The sequence below is a fragment of the Rhipicephalus sanguineus genome, chromosome 1, assembly GCF_013339695.2.
Source record: "Rhipicephalus sanguineus isolate Rsan-2018 chromosome 1, BIME_Rsan_1.4, whole genome shotgun sequence".
Classification (NCBI taxonomy): Eukaryota; Metazoa; Arthropoda; class Arachnida; order Ixodida; family Ixodidae; genus Rhipicephalus; species Rhipicephalus sanguineus.
Window position 1 is genome coordinate 334256349 of NC_051176.1, and position 14422 is coordinate 334270770.

Consider the following 14422-nt stretch of genomic DNA (forward strand, 5'->3'; position numbering starts at 1 on the left):
GGAGTCCACACTTCGAACCTGAGACCTCTTTTGCAACGCTTTCTTGGACATGTTCACGAGCGTCATCCGAAAGTAAAGGGCCACGGCCTTTCTGGAAACACTGGTGCAACCCCCGAACGAAAACGTTGCCACCTTCGCGGAAGAAATGACCTGATCGTTCCAGCACGCTGACTCTGACATGCTCTAGGAGAAGAAAGTTCGTTTCCTCATGCGAGGAGGAAATCAAGAGCTCTTCGTTGTGCTGATACGGAACCCACCTTCGAGAGTTCAAGAATTTGTGTCAGAAGCAACGACCATTCAGAAGACGCTGGGAATGCGCACTCGCCAGTACAATCGCCGATCGATTGAAGACAGCCCAGCTGTTCATGCCTTCGGCTCTAACGACCTGCGCGAAACAATACGAGCGATCGTGCCCGAGGAACTGTGGAAGCTGTTACCTCACAGCCTCAAGTGGGCTCCATCGTGGGAATCCTACGTGAAGAAATCCTGCAGTCACTTGGGGATCCTGAGACAGCGCAGTCTCAGCCTAAAGACATGACCTACGCTACTGTTGTCCGCCGTCGCTGCCCACCCTCGTGACAAAGCCAAGACGCCGCACCCCATCAATTATGTCGCCAGCACCTGCCCCGGCGACCGATGCCATCTCGCCAGCCTGTCGGCCAGCGCTACACGTGCATGAAAACCGCTGTATGGCGCGCCCCTGACTACCGCCCGCAATTCTACTACTGCGGAGAAGCTGGTCACACCTACCGCTGCTGCCAGCACCGACAGATGGGACTGCGCGGTTTCACCGTCAATGCACCACGGCCACAACCAGGTGAACGACCACGCGACATCGCGGACTATATCGCAGCAGCGCAGTTCACACCTTGGCGAGCTTCGCGTTCATCATCACCAGGACGCTACCTGTCACCGCAACGCCCGCAGTACCGCGGCCCGACCCGCGGCCGTTCCGCAAGCCCGTATCCGGAAAACTAAAAGCAGTACCCGATGGAGGTGCGGTTGCTGTTCGTCGCAATACCGAAGATTCTCCGCCGCCGACGACGACGCTGCGACAAAACCTTAAGAGAACGCCGCCAGGTCGGCATAGCTCTGTAGACAGAAATTCGCTGCCGAAAGAAGCCCCATGACGCCACGTACGTAGAAGCAGCGGAACAACCCGACGTGGCCATGATCCAACGCCGCGACTTAACCGCAACGCAAGACGATGGATTAGCGACCTAGACGTTCTTATCGACGGGTATGACGTCATCGCTCTCGTCAACACTGCAGCCGACTATTGCGTCGTCAGTGGGCTGTTCGCCGCGAAGTTGAAGAAAGTTAAGTCGGCCTGGAAAGGTCCCGAAATCCGAACCGCTGGAGGCCATCTGGAGGCCCTAGCAAGAGTCACTATTGACGAACGGACTTATCCTGCGAGCTTCGTAATCCTACAACATTGCTCCAGGGATACCATACTTGGCATGGACTTCGTAAGACATCATAGCGCCGTCATCGATTTAAGAAGAAAGTCGATAACTCTGCCATCACTCAAAACGACACCACCGGATATAAACGGATGTCACTATGCTTCGAACGGGCTCGAATTCAAGCCACCACTCCGCCTCGCTCCAGCATCATATATCGCGTTGGCACCGAAACATCTTAAGGTATTGAAGGCGTTATACAGACTTTTGCGTCGCCGAGAACGTGACATTTGCGTCGCAAGAGGCATCGCCAGTTTGCATGAAGGAAAAGTAAGCGCGATGCTCACGAACATCAGCCACGATCACAGACACCTCAGCAGGGGCGCGACAATAGCAGATATTGAGGAAATCGCAAAAGTAAGCGGTGCGTTTGCTCTTTAAGATTCTGACGAAGCTAACACGATGACCCCGATACCTGAACCATCCTTCGACATGAACCCACGTCTTCCTGCTTGCCAACAGCATTAGCTCCGGTGCCTTCTGCAGCAGTACAAGTGCTATTTCTCGTCGGCATCAAGAGTTAGACAGCTACAGACGGCACTTGCTAACCACCGCATCATAACTGAAGAAAATGCTCGACCACCACGTCAAAATCCCTATCGGGTTTCGACGCGAGAACGAGGCGCTCAAAAACGACAAAACGACAAGTCGACGAAATGCTGCGGGATGACGTAATACAGCCTTCGACGAGTCCGTGAGCATCAGTGGTTGTCTCGGTGTAGAACACAAGTGTTGAAGGTTAGGCGAGTTGGTTCGTCGTACTTAAACTGGCATAGCGCATTACGGGAAAGAGGAAACCGCCGAGCAGACCGATCTAGCGCTCTGTCCTCTTGTGTCGGTCTGCTCGGCCATTTCTTCTTTCCCGTAATGCGTTCAAGTACTCGGTGTAGAAGCAGGATGGAACTGTGCGTTCTTTGTCGATTACTGTCGCCTGAACGAGATCGCGAAGAGGGACGTAAATACACTCCCACGGATAGATGACGCCTTGGATCGACGTTATAACGCTAAGTTCTTTTCTTCGATGGACCTCTAGACGGGCTATTGGTAAATTTAGGTCGATGAGAGAGACCGCGAAAAGACGGCCTTAATAACACCGGCCGACCTGTTCAAATTCAAGGTCATGCAATTTGGTCTTTGCTCGACGCCTGCGACGTTCCAGCACGTTATGGACACAGTGCTGGCAGGAATAAAGTGGCAGACTTGTCTTATCTACTTAGATGACGTCATCTTGGGCCCCCAGCTGTCAGGAACACTTCCGACGCCTCAAGTGATAAAGACTTCCGGACTCACCCTGAAGCCAGAAAGTGCCTCTTCGAGTACGAGGAGCTATTGTTCTTGGGCCACGTGATTAGCAAGTCTGGAGTTCGCCCCGACCCAGCAACCACTGCTGGTCGTATATTAGGGAAGCGATCACATAAATAACTCACAGGGTCCCTCATGCACTGAGCTAAGACGACTGGAAGACGAAGGCCATCTTTTCCTTCTCAGTCGATGTATTGATCCTGCCCCGCCTCCCTCTGAAAGCTTTCTGCACTTAACGTGGTTTTCTACTGCCTCAAGGATCGGAGCCACCTCACCTGTTTCTGCACTGCCTGCGAGATAGGCCCACCTTTGACCAAGCTACGATAACATGCGATGACGTCATCATGTGACGTTACGTAACGTGACGTCACAAGTTTTGGCAATCTGTGCCGTCATGATGATGTCATACGGTGACGTTATCACGGGAGGATTTGTTTATATCAAACGCGTTTGCGCCGCCTACGGGGGACGCCGACCACTGGCGTAGCCAGGGGGGGGGCACACCGGGACCCTGCCCCCCCCCCCCCGAAATGTTTTTTTGCTATGGCATACAGAGCCCAAAATGACACTTGTCCACATCTGGCTGCCCGGCCCCCACTTCAAATCAAGGAGGTGCCCCCTCCCCCCGAAAAAAATTTCTGCCTACGCCCCTGACGCCGACGCGGGACGCCGGTCATTTTTCGCGTTTGAGGAGCCCTCTAAGGCTTAAAGGTGAAGAGCCGAGCTAGATTTCACCTAGTTCTCTACTAACGATAAAAAATAGTCTCGATAGTAGTACATGGTTCATCTGAAATAGATATTATGGTCAGTATATAAACATCACTAAAAATGAAAGACGAAGTCTGTATTGCAAGGAGGCCGAACACACAGCGTTAGCTTTTTTTGTTGTGATAACCAGGCTAACTGTATTTTCCAGCCGTATTTCAGCTGTAGTCTGAAGGAATAAAAATTATCCCGCATTTGTTTTTCAGTATGTAAGTGGTTAGCTAGAAGCATTTAGCCGAGCTATTGCGAGAAATTGTCAGATTTCTTACTACGGAAACTTTCGCTGCAGTTGCGCCACGTCATGAGTGTTCTTGTTTTACGTGTTTCCGGAGGCTTCGGCTATCCTTGTATTTAGCACCACATTGCTGGCAACGAAACCACCTTGTGTCTGCATGCCTCATCTTATGTCGCTCAGGTTGTCCTCGGGAGAAAATTGCATCTGCACACATCACTCGCGTAAGGCTTTTCGGCGGTGTGACTGATGTAATGCCTTTTGAAAATAGAAGGATACTTGAACAACTCACCGCATGCAGGCCATTGATGTCTTCCATCGGTGAGGTTTCTGTACTTAGGTTTCTCGGGGTTGGCCGCACAGGTAAATCCCTTCATGCAGAAGGAGTACACCCAGGCTTTGTCATCGGCCGGGTTTCCTTGCGGTTGGTTCGATGCTTCGGCACTTTTTCCAGGCCGGCTGCGAGATAACGATTAAAAAACATTTAAGAAGTTTTGCAACGAAGCTGTCTGTGGCTAGGGCATGTCCGTCACCCACGGGCCAGAACCAAAGAGGACACTGAAGAAAAAAAACAAGCAGATCCCGCGCATTTTGGGAATCGGTGTCGTGCGAAACAGTCACCGAGCAACTGCCCCTGCAGCATATGTTTTGATTTCTTCGAACTAAAGGAGGAGGAGAAAGGAAATGAATGAAAGGCAGGGAGGTTAACCAGACGCGCGTCCGGTTTGCTACCCTACACTGGGAGAAAGGGATGAAGGGATGAAAAGAAAGAAAGAAGAGGGAGGATGGCACTGTCAGGGTACTTATGCGCCTGTCCATTGAATGCCTATAAGTGGTCGCTTAAACCAGTCGATCTTAAAAATAGTAGCAATGCTCGCGTCGCTTGTTGGCCTGTGATGCATAGGGACACGATCCGAGGATCTCTTCGGAAAACGGTCTATCGTCTAGCTTGTTCAGCGCATTGCGCAGAACGTTGCGTTCATTCACAAAGCGTTCACAGAAACACAGTAGATGCTCTATCGTTTCGTCGCTATTGCACGAGTCGCATCTGGAGGTGTCTGCCATTCCTATGCGAAAAGAGTACGCCTTCGTGAAAGCTACTCCTAACCACAGGCGGCACAGTAAAGTTGCATCACGGCGGGAGAGGTGCGATGGAACTTGGAGCTTCCTCGATGGGTCTAGTTCATGTAAGTGACGGTTCCAGACACTGGGGTCATTCGAAGAAGTTTGCGACATTGTGTCAGCGAACGAGCGAAGACCCCTTGCAGCGTCTGTCCTCGACAAGGGTATTGGGGCTGTCTGGGCATCCTCGTGGGCGGACTGGGCAGCATCATCAGCGAGGATGTTACCCACAACACCGCAATGTCCCGGCAGCCATTGGAACACAACGTCATGTCCCTTTGATAAAGCTTGGTGAAGAGCTTCTCTCATTTCGTTCACTAACTGTTCGTGCACCCTTCGTCGTAATGCTGATTGCAGACTCTGAAGGGATGCTTTAGAATCGCAAAAGACAGCCTAATTTTGAGGCTGGGCTTCCGCGATAGAAAGGATAGCGGCACGTAAGGCGGCAAGCTCCGCTGCTGTTGATGTCGTGCTGTGGGACACCCTGAACTTGAGAATCACTTGGCAGGCCGGAATGACAACAGCACCTGTGGAGCTGTCGGCTAAGACCGATCCATCGGTGTAAATGTGCGTCCTTTGACCATACTCCCCGTTAAGTAGTGACAATGTCGCCTGTCGTAGAGCCACTGTCGAATGACGGCTCTTCTTCGTTATTCCCGGAATTGTGAGGGGTACCTGTGGTTGTTGCAGGCACCACGGAGGCGACGCTGGTCTTGCTGCTGGAGTAAAAGCCCGACGGAAGGCATTCTCTATGAGTCGAAACAATCTTTGAAAACATGGCTTGTGGTCTCTGAAGTGGCAACGCAGTAATATGGTGACCGGGAACTCGGCAGAGATATCTAATGTGAGCTCTTAAATTGTCAGTAGTTACGTATGTTGGAATCGGATGCTCTCTCGCGATCGTAATTGTCCCGTGAGTTGAGGTGCATCGTGGTTATCTTAAGCACGTGCGTAGTTCCTGGCCTTGCAAGCGTTCGAGGGTGCGGATGTTTGTCTTGCATGTATTGGCCATCATCGGCAAGTTGGAACGTAAAAATCCCAGAAACAGTGCTCTGTGCAGCTGCATCATGGAACGTATCGATGTGCCCCAAGTTTTCCCGCAGAGGAACCGCATTATATGAACGATAGAAATTAGTCTTCTCTTCAGGTAAGCGCAGTGGGCGCTCCACGAGAGGTCCCTGTCAATAATCACACCTAGGAAACGATGGTTCTTCTGGTATGAGACATTTTGGCCGTTGATAACAGGATATGGTGTCATGGCCTTGCGTGTAAACGCGACCAACGCGCACTTCTCGGTAGAGACAGAAAGACCCTGTTTGCGGAGATATGAGCAGGTTAAGGTGGCAGCCTGCTGGACTCTTGCGCGCACTTGCAGACGGGTCACAGCCGAAGACCAAAGGCAAATGTCGTCAGCATATATTGATATGTGAGCAGTACTTGGCAAAAACTCACGAATGCCAACCATGACAAGATTAAACAAAGTGGGGCTCAATACCCCGCCCTGTGGGACGCCACGGGAAGTATCGTGGTTGGCAGTGAGACCTTCTTCTGTCTGTACAAAGAAGGACCTTCTCGTCAAATAATCGCGGATCCACTGAAACATCCGACCGCCAATGCCGACAGCCTCCAGTGACTCGAGGATCGCGTCATGTGTTACGTTGTCGTACGCCCTTTTTACATCGAGAAACAGCGCCAGTGATATGCGCTTGAGGCACTTTTGCTGTTGGACAAAGGTTGTGAGGCCAATTACGTTGTCAACGGATGACCTGCCTCGCCGAAAGCCCGTCATGCAGTCTGGGTACACATTGTAGCGCTCGAGATACCATTCTAGGCGTAGAAGTATCATCCTTTCCATGACTTTCCCTACGCAACTTGCCAGGGCAATAGGGCGAAATGACGTCAAATCGAGTGGTGACTTTCCTGGCTTGAGTAGTGGCACAATCCGACTTATCTTCCATTGCGGGGGAACAATGCCTGCATGCCATGAGTGGTAATAACTCAATAGCTTGCCTCTGGCCTCTTGTTCAAGGTTGGCTAAAGCGGCGTAGGTAATGCCATCAGGTCCTGGTGAAGATGATCGTCGGGAAGCCGCCAGAGATGCGTCAAGTTCTTCCAAAGTGAAATCGTTGTCTATTTCTGGGATCCGGGGCTCAGGAAAAACACTCTGAACTGCGGAAGCGGACATGGCACATACACCAGCGATTCGCGTACAAAAATCATTCGCCACTTCAAAGTTACGATGTGGATCAATGTGGTCCACAATGGATGTGGACGATGTGTACATCAGTGTTGCGGAGTTGCCACTCCGGAATTGGAATGACTCCGGAATCATTACACATTTTCGCGACCCCGGAATGGAATCGAAATGGAATGGGGACAACGCTTGGAGGAATGGAATGGGGATGGAATTAAGCGCCTTTTGCACAGAATGGAATGGGAATGGAATTACGTCTTTTTCTGAAAATAGAGCACGTTTTCGTCCTACGCGCTGTTTTTCAAGCTTCAAACATTAGTAAGTCAGAGCCTCGAATTTCACAATTTAACAGCAAGACATTGCATACCTGCGCACAGACGAACACAGAAAGTTCTCCTCACCCCATCCACGCTTGCGAGGCGCGCCTGACAATCGTGAGTGCTGACGAGCAGTGAGGCCCAGTGTTCCGTATTTGATGCAAAGGCACAAGGTGCCCGAGCGGTGCACTGTTCCAACTAATAACAGCAGATCTAAAGGGTTTTGTTCCCCATTAACCAAATCTTAGTCTTCTCCATATTCACGACCGCTCAAGAGGCGTGGCAAAACTGCTTGGTCTTCTTGAACACTACCTTTGTCAGCATAAAAATACGCTATATCGTCATTTTAGCATTAACATATTTAAGCTTAAGCAATATTAAAACATCACCATTCGTTCAAACATGCTGACCATGCAAATATTATAGGTAGAGGGAGAACTGCCCCTATGGGAATTGGGTGGTTGTACTGCACGAGATATGTCGCCAAGCTACTATCCCTCGAGCTTTTTAACGTGTTTTGCGTACTTTTGCAGTTCTTAATGCATCTGATGACATCACCTTTATGGCGCGTTCATCTTAACTCGCTAAAACTATCAAGATGCCTCTCCTACGTTGAGGAATTACAGGAATGGAACTGAACTGTCAGGCCGTTCCCGGAGTGGGAATGGGCTAAGTTTTTTTCATTCCCAGGAATTGAACGGAATGCAGTTGCGGCAAGTTCTAGTTCCCCGGAATGGAAATGGAATGAAGGCGCCCATTCCGCAACACTGGTGTACATTATGTCCAGGTGAGCATATCGAGAGTTTACTAGAAACGTTGACTAGGGTAGCTTATGGTCTCTCATAACCTCGGCACTCACGTTACAGCACATACGTCAGTTTTATCTAAAGTATGGTAACGTGAGTACGCCAGCCTTAGAAACAGTGATAGGTGCCTGATGTTTGTCCCCAGTGCACCGCGTATGCTGTTATCTGTCGTGGCCTATGACATCACAACGGCCTTATATATATTGATAGCTCAGCAGAGAATAAAGGCTGATTCCCGGTTCTTCAAGCAGTGCCTCGGTTACATCAGAAACAACTCGCTATGGTGCAATGACCTGCATATCATAATAGCGGCCTTTGATGTATTCCTACGGAGTCGAGCAACACTTGACTTCAGCTTGCTGAGTCACAAGAGTATATATCTAGTATTTATTAACAGTCCTATAAAAATAGACAGCCAACACTGGAACCGCAGTTGACGTTGACCCAACGTATCTTTTTCCGAAGCAGTTTCAAGCATTTGCGTGGCTCTGCGGTAGAATATTTGAGTGACACGCATAATATGTGGGTTTGACTCCAGCACGAACCTTGATTTTTATCCTTGAGTTCAATTAGATTTTTCGCTCACCCACAACGCTGCCAATGCCGGCACTGGATTTTTCGCTACACGGGTTCCTGAATGTTATCGTGTTAAAATTTCCGAAGTCTATTCTCGCATGTCCTGTGCCGATATAGACTGAATCACCTGTAGCGCATACGCGAATTGCATGGGCCGAGTTATGCATGCGGGTGCGTGCCACACGTGATCGAGGAAAAGGGTTTCATGACTTACGCCACCGACATGTCAGATTACTCATGCGATGACCCGCTAATTGTGTTTCGATACACAAATCTCCCCCAAGGCTATTTTGGGTATATACAAAGCCGAGGAAACGCGCTCGAGAGCACAAACTCTCAGACAGACAGACAGACAGACAGACAGACAGACAGACAGACAGACAGACATACAGACAGACAGACAGACAGACCAGACAGACAGACCAGACAGACAGACAGACAGACAACGACAGACAGGACAGACAGACAGATAGATGATATATAGATAGATAGATAGATAGATAGATAGATAGTAGATAGATAGATAGATCGTAGATAGACTAGATAGATAGATAGATAGATAGATAGATAGATAGATAGATAGATAGATAGATAGATAGATAGATAGATAGATAGATAGATAGATAGTATAGATAGATAGATAGCTAGATAGAGATAGATAGATAGGATAGATAGATAGATAGATAGATAGATAGATAGATAGATAGATAGAGATAGATAGATAGATAGATAGATAGATAGATAGATCGATAGATAGATATAGATAGATAGATAGATAGATAGATAGATAGATAGATAGATAGATAGATAGATAGAAGTACCAAGAAATGCTTCACATTTAAAAATTCTGGAATGCAAGCTCTGGCAACGCATTGCCGGCAAAAGTGAAGCCACGCCTTGCCTGCGGTAAGGCGTGGCTATAAACCCTGGGCTAATTCTAAAATACGAGATCATTGCTCGCGACGGCAGTAATCGATCGAGTTGTGTATATTGATAACAATCTCCAATTAAATTTGCCTAGACCTTCAGGCTTCTTGAGGAAGCTTGCAACACAAAAGCACAGGTCGAGCCCTATCTGTCCCAAAATATTACCCATATGAAACTGGTAAGGCGTGCGAGCAAAACCGTGCTTTTTCTCCGGTACAGGATAACGTTTTACCTTGCCGCTGGTAAGATGACAGATGCCTGGTTTCAGTTTCGAGGCAACTTCCACTCGAGACGTTTGTGCCACAGATACTGGGCAAACCCCAGTACTTACAACTGGTTCAGTAAAAAATGAAGCAGGGAGCACACGGGCGTCAAGCAACACTTCAAATCGTGCAGGAAACGCCATGTGCTTGCGGCAAGCCAAAGAAGATGACGCATGCCGGCCCAAAAAAGCGCATGCTGCTCAAATGAAAACTTTAAGGGAGCCTACGCTATCTTCAATAAAGACTGCGTGGATGGACGTTTCGGATTTAGTAGCAGGGCGTGTCATCGGCTGTGGTTCGGAAACATGTGGCAACAATTTGCCATTCGCTAAACAGATTCACTGGTCATCCATCTTTAGAGTGCGGAATGCCAGCTCAATTTTATTTCTGCTCAATAACGCTTGAGTTTGCAGGACCATCAGCATTTAAGCGGTGCCGTTTCCGCAGCAAAGGCTTTTCTTTGTTATCCGAGTTTTCCGAGTTGGGAGGAACGTCTCGGTGAAGTCTGTGCGATGTAACGAGTATACTCTACAAGCCAACGAAGAGCGTGTTATCCGTGTTTTAAATGCGATGCCGGAGGAATACGCTAACGAAAGTTACATATCATAGTCCAATCATCGCACCGCAAAGTCCACTTCGTTTCGATAATACTAAAGTACTATCGTGAGCAATATGAGCTCGAACACGCGAGCGCGTGGCGAATAGCCTCGAACCCTACATCGGCTGATTCACAGCGGCTAGTGCCGTAAACAAAGTGGAAAGCGCGCCGCGCTTCCGCTAGCTGTTGACACTCCCGCCTCAATATCGTTGCTGCAAAAACAGCAGCTTATAACGTGTCAGTGACCGCTAGCGATGATACGAATTCACACCAACGCGCACAGCCACAACCAATGACCCATCAGCTATGTAGCTCCTGAGATATCGGCGGTGACATAGCCTGCCGTGATGCACAGGCCATGCTTGTATTATATCTAGGTGGTGTTGGCTGAGCATATTGATACGCCTCTTTTATTTATTGATGTTTTTCGTGCAATAATTTATTTTTGCGTTTTCATTGCTAGCAGCCGATAGCACGCAGTCAGCTGCCGTTTCGCACCAACGCTATCGAAGCGGGTGTGCCAACAGTCAGCGGAAAGCGTCCCTGCTTTCCCCTCCGGTTTCGGCAGCGCCATCCACGTATCGCGCTATCTCGGTTTTGAGGCTATCCGCCACGCTCTCGCGTGTTCGAGCTCATATTGCTCACGATAGTATGTGCTCTAACGTCAGTGCTGACGTTACGTCAGACCATAAGTTACCCTTTAGTGTTGTCGACGTTCCTGGTAAGCCCACGATGTGCACACAGCTACTACACTTCCAAGGACACGTCGATCCACCTCGTAACGCTTGGCTCAACGCCACAAAATGCAGCATAGAACTATACTCGCTGACTGATTCGCATGAAACCGATTTCACAAAGCGTGGGATCTGCCAATTTTTTTTCGGTTAATTCTTGGTTGAATCAATAATAATATCTGGGGTTTAACGTCCCAAAACCACGATATGATTATGAGAGACGCCTTAGTGGAGGGATCCGGAAATTTCGATCACCTGGGGTTCTTTAACGTGCACCTAAATCTAAGCACACGGGCCTCAAACATTTTCGCCTCCATCGAAAATGCAGCCGCCGCGGTCTTGGTTGAATCAGTAAAGACAGCATGATGAAATTTTATCACGTGTATGCGAAAGCGTGACTGTTCGTCCCTTAACAGATGACTAAAGCCGGCTAGAGTACAAAAATAAACTCCATCTAAATGGCAGCGACATACAAGGCGTATTTGCCAGTCCGAACAACTAATAATAATACTTCTTGGTGCCCTGCATCCCGATACCAGGATATCATTATGAGAGACGCTGTAGTAGAAGGCCTCGGAAATTTTGATCACCTGGAGTTCTTGAATGTGCCCCTAAATCCAAGCCACGGGCATCGAGCATTTTGCTTTCATGGAATTGCGGCCGCCGCGGCTGGGATTCGATCCCACAGCCAGTTCGAACAACGTCACGCAGTCGCGGTAATTGTCTTGGTCTTTTTCTTCGGCACATGTAGCTGTAGAAACCGCTCGGACTAGTGCAACTTCGGTGTTGCTGGAACTGCCCTTTCAATCTATTGTGCGTGTACTTAGCGAAACCAACCTAGTGTTTGTTTATTTGCTGCAGTGACGACCGCATTCCTGTAGTTGAAAAAAAAATTTTGGAGAAAGTTCACTGCCCAGCATAATGATTGCTGTGGTTTTACTCGCCAGAATCACGATATGATTATGAGGCACGCCGTAGTGGAAGACTCGGGAATTATTTCGACCACGGGGGAATCTTAAACGCACACCTAAACATAAGCACACGGGTGTCCTTTGCACTTCGCTCGCTACCATCGATACGCGGCCGCCACGTTCGGGAATCGAACCGGCGCCCTCGAGCATAGCAGCGTGAGACTAAACGTGCCAGCTCACGCATGGCGGGTCTCACCGCCCCAAGAAAGTTCGTTTATGGCCACGACAACATTCGTTTTGGTTCTATGACTTCCAAGCTAACCTTTTCGGTGATTGCATTACCAAACGCGCAGGCTTTATGAAATTCAGCGGCAGCTGTGTCCACAGGATTGTTTGCACTGCTTTCGCCAATCCATGCACGGAAGCCGAAAAGTGTTAAACAATTGTGCGTTTGCCGAAAACAGGATGAGATTTTAGAGGCACGCAGTAGTAATGAAATCTGGGTTAATTTTCAGCACCTGGCCTCCGTCATCAATGAATAAATGAACGCATACGAGCCATTCCGCACTTCGTCTCAATCAAAATGTTCCTGCCATGGGTGCAATCGAACCCACATCCATGAGGTTAGCAGCGCGCTACACCTTATCCGCCAGGCAGCAACGGTGAGCGAAGATTGGAGTTCTGTGTAGGGTCACAATCTGGCTTCCGATATGTGAGCGTTACTATACAAACGCATACCATAGTCTGAATTGCAGGTAAATTTTGTACGTAGCAGTTTTACGCAGAAAAACTCACCAAGAAAGGTCTAACGGAACATCCTGGGAAAATACACGGCTTTTGCTCGGTGCTATATAGTGGTTGAGAAATTCAGGAGGCGTGTTTCCGTCGTTTCTTTCTTCGGCCATGTCTAATGTTGCGACTAGGAAGTACTGACGTCTCTTACTAACAGCGTTTTGCCGACCCTAACGCATGCGCATGCTTTTTGGGAAAGGAGGAGGGGAACGAATTACGCGCACGAAATCCTTGCCTAATCCTGGTTTATCTAGAATTAAAAAAAAAAAGAGATGGCAGAGCGCGCCACTGTCTGAAGAATAAGCGTGTGCTCTAAGGGTCAAGACTAGCGTCTTTCCATGCAGATTGGCTTTTGTCTGATACGCACATACCCTGCACACGAAGCATGGCAACCATGCAGCCATTCTTTACGAAAACCTTTCAACGTCTTGTATGCGGTGAAACTTTATACCCTGGGACCTGTTACACATTACTGAGCGCATGTCCCTCTATCTTTGCTATAATTTACTCGAACATTAGAAATGTGTTTATTTCAGGCAAGGAAAAAAAAAGCTTTGAAGCTGGAGTTTCCAATCACATCTATAGCACGGAATGTGGCATGTATCACGAATGCGCTCGCAGAGCGTGTGTAATCAGTGACAGCGAAGATAGTAGCCAATAATAATAATAATAATAATAATAATAATAATAATAATAATAATAATAATAATAATAATAATAATAATAATAATAATAATATCGCTGGCAATAGGTTCTGAACCACTTTTCGCCCAAAGCTTCGCGACCTATTTGGATCGACCTTGGTTTTTCGTTGAGCGATGATCAGCCAGCCCTCGTAGAAGCATGCACGTCTTTAACCCTTCGCGCAGCATGCTTCTTCATGGCGCTCGGATGTCTTAGCTCCTGAAATACTCAGTTTTTTTTCCTCCTCTGTAAATGAGTGATAGCGGCGCCGCGGGACACTGTTAATATGGCTGTTGGAAGAGTTGCATAACTGAGAGGGCGATGGGGCCGAAATGTAAAAGAACCCGCGTGTTATTAGCACAAGTGACTGCTAATCCCGAGTGCGCCAGGCGCATTCCATTTTCAAAAGCAGGGGTGGCCGTCAGAGGCTCTGGCTCTGCCGCAGATAGCCTATGATACTGAATCGCCCAGAAAAATGTTGGCATCAGAGAACGCTGATATAAGCACAGCTGCTCACAAAGCACACAAAAAGAAGAAAAAACGGATCAATGTGCGCAGACTCGGTACGGCATGATTCTGCCGTGAAGTTAAGCATGTCACCTAACATGTGGGCATTGAAATGTGTCGCTTCTTTATTTGAACTGAATTTCTTTGCAGCTGGGTCGCGAGCTTGACCAGGCAATCAAAGCTGCAATTAGCAGCTTGAGGGGATCCTGGACACCTTATACAAGCAGGG

The 14422-nt window shown here is 48.5% G+C and overlaps 1 protein-coding gene across 1 annotated transcript in view; it reads right to left on the bottom strand.

Annotated features, from left to right (window-relative positions):
• The window catches only part of LOC119384167 (uncharacterized), a 31170-nt gene that overhangs the window by 1166 nt on the left and 15582 nt on the right, over positions 1-14422 (bottom strand). Inside the window, exon 4 of the mRNA XM_049413364.1 lies at positions 4055-4221. Within this exon, the coding sequence (XP_049269321.1) occupies positions 4055-4221 (167 nt within the window). The remainder of the gene's footprint in view (positions 1-4054; positions 4222-14422) is intronic.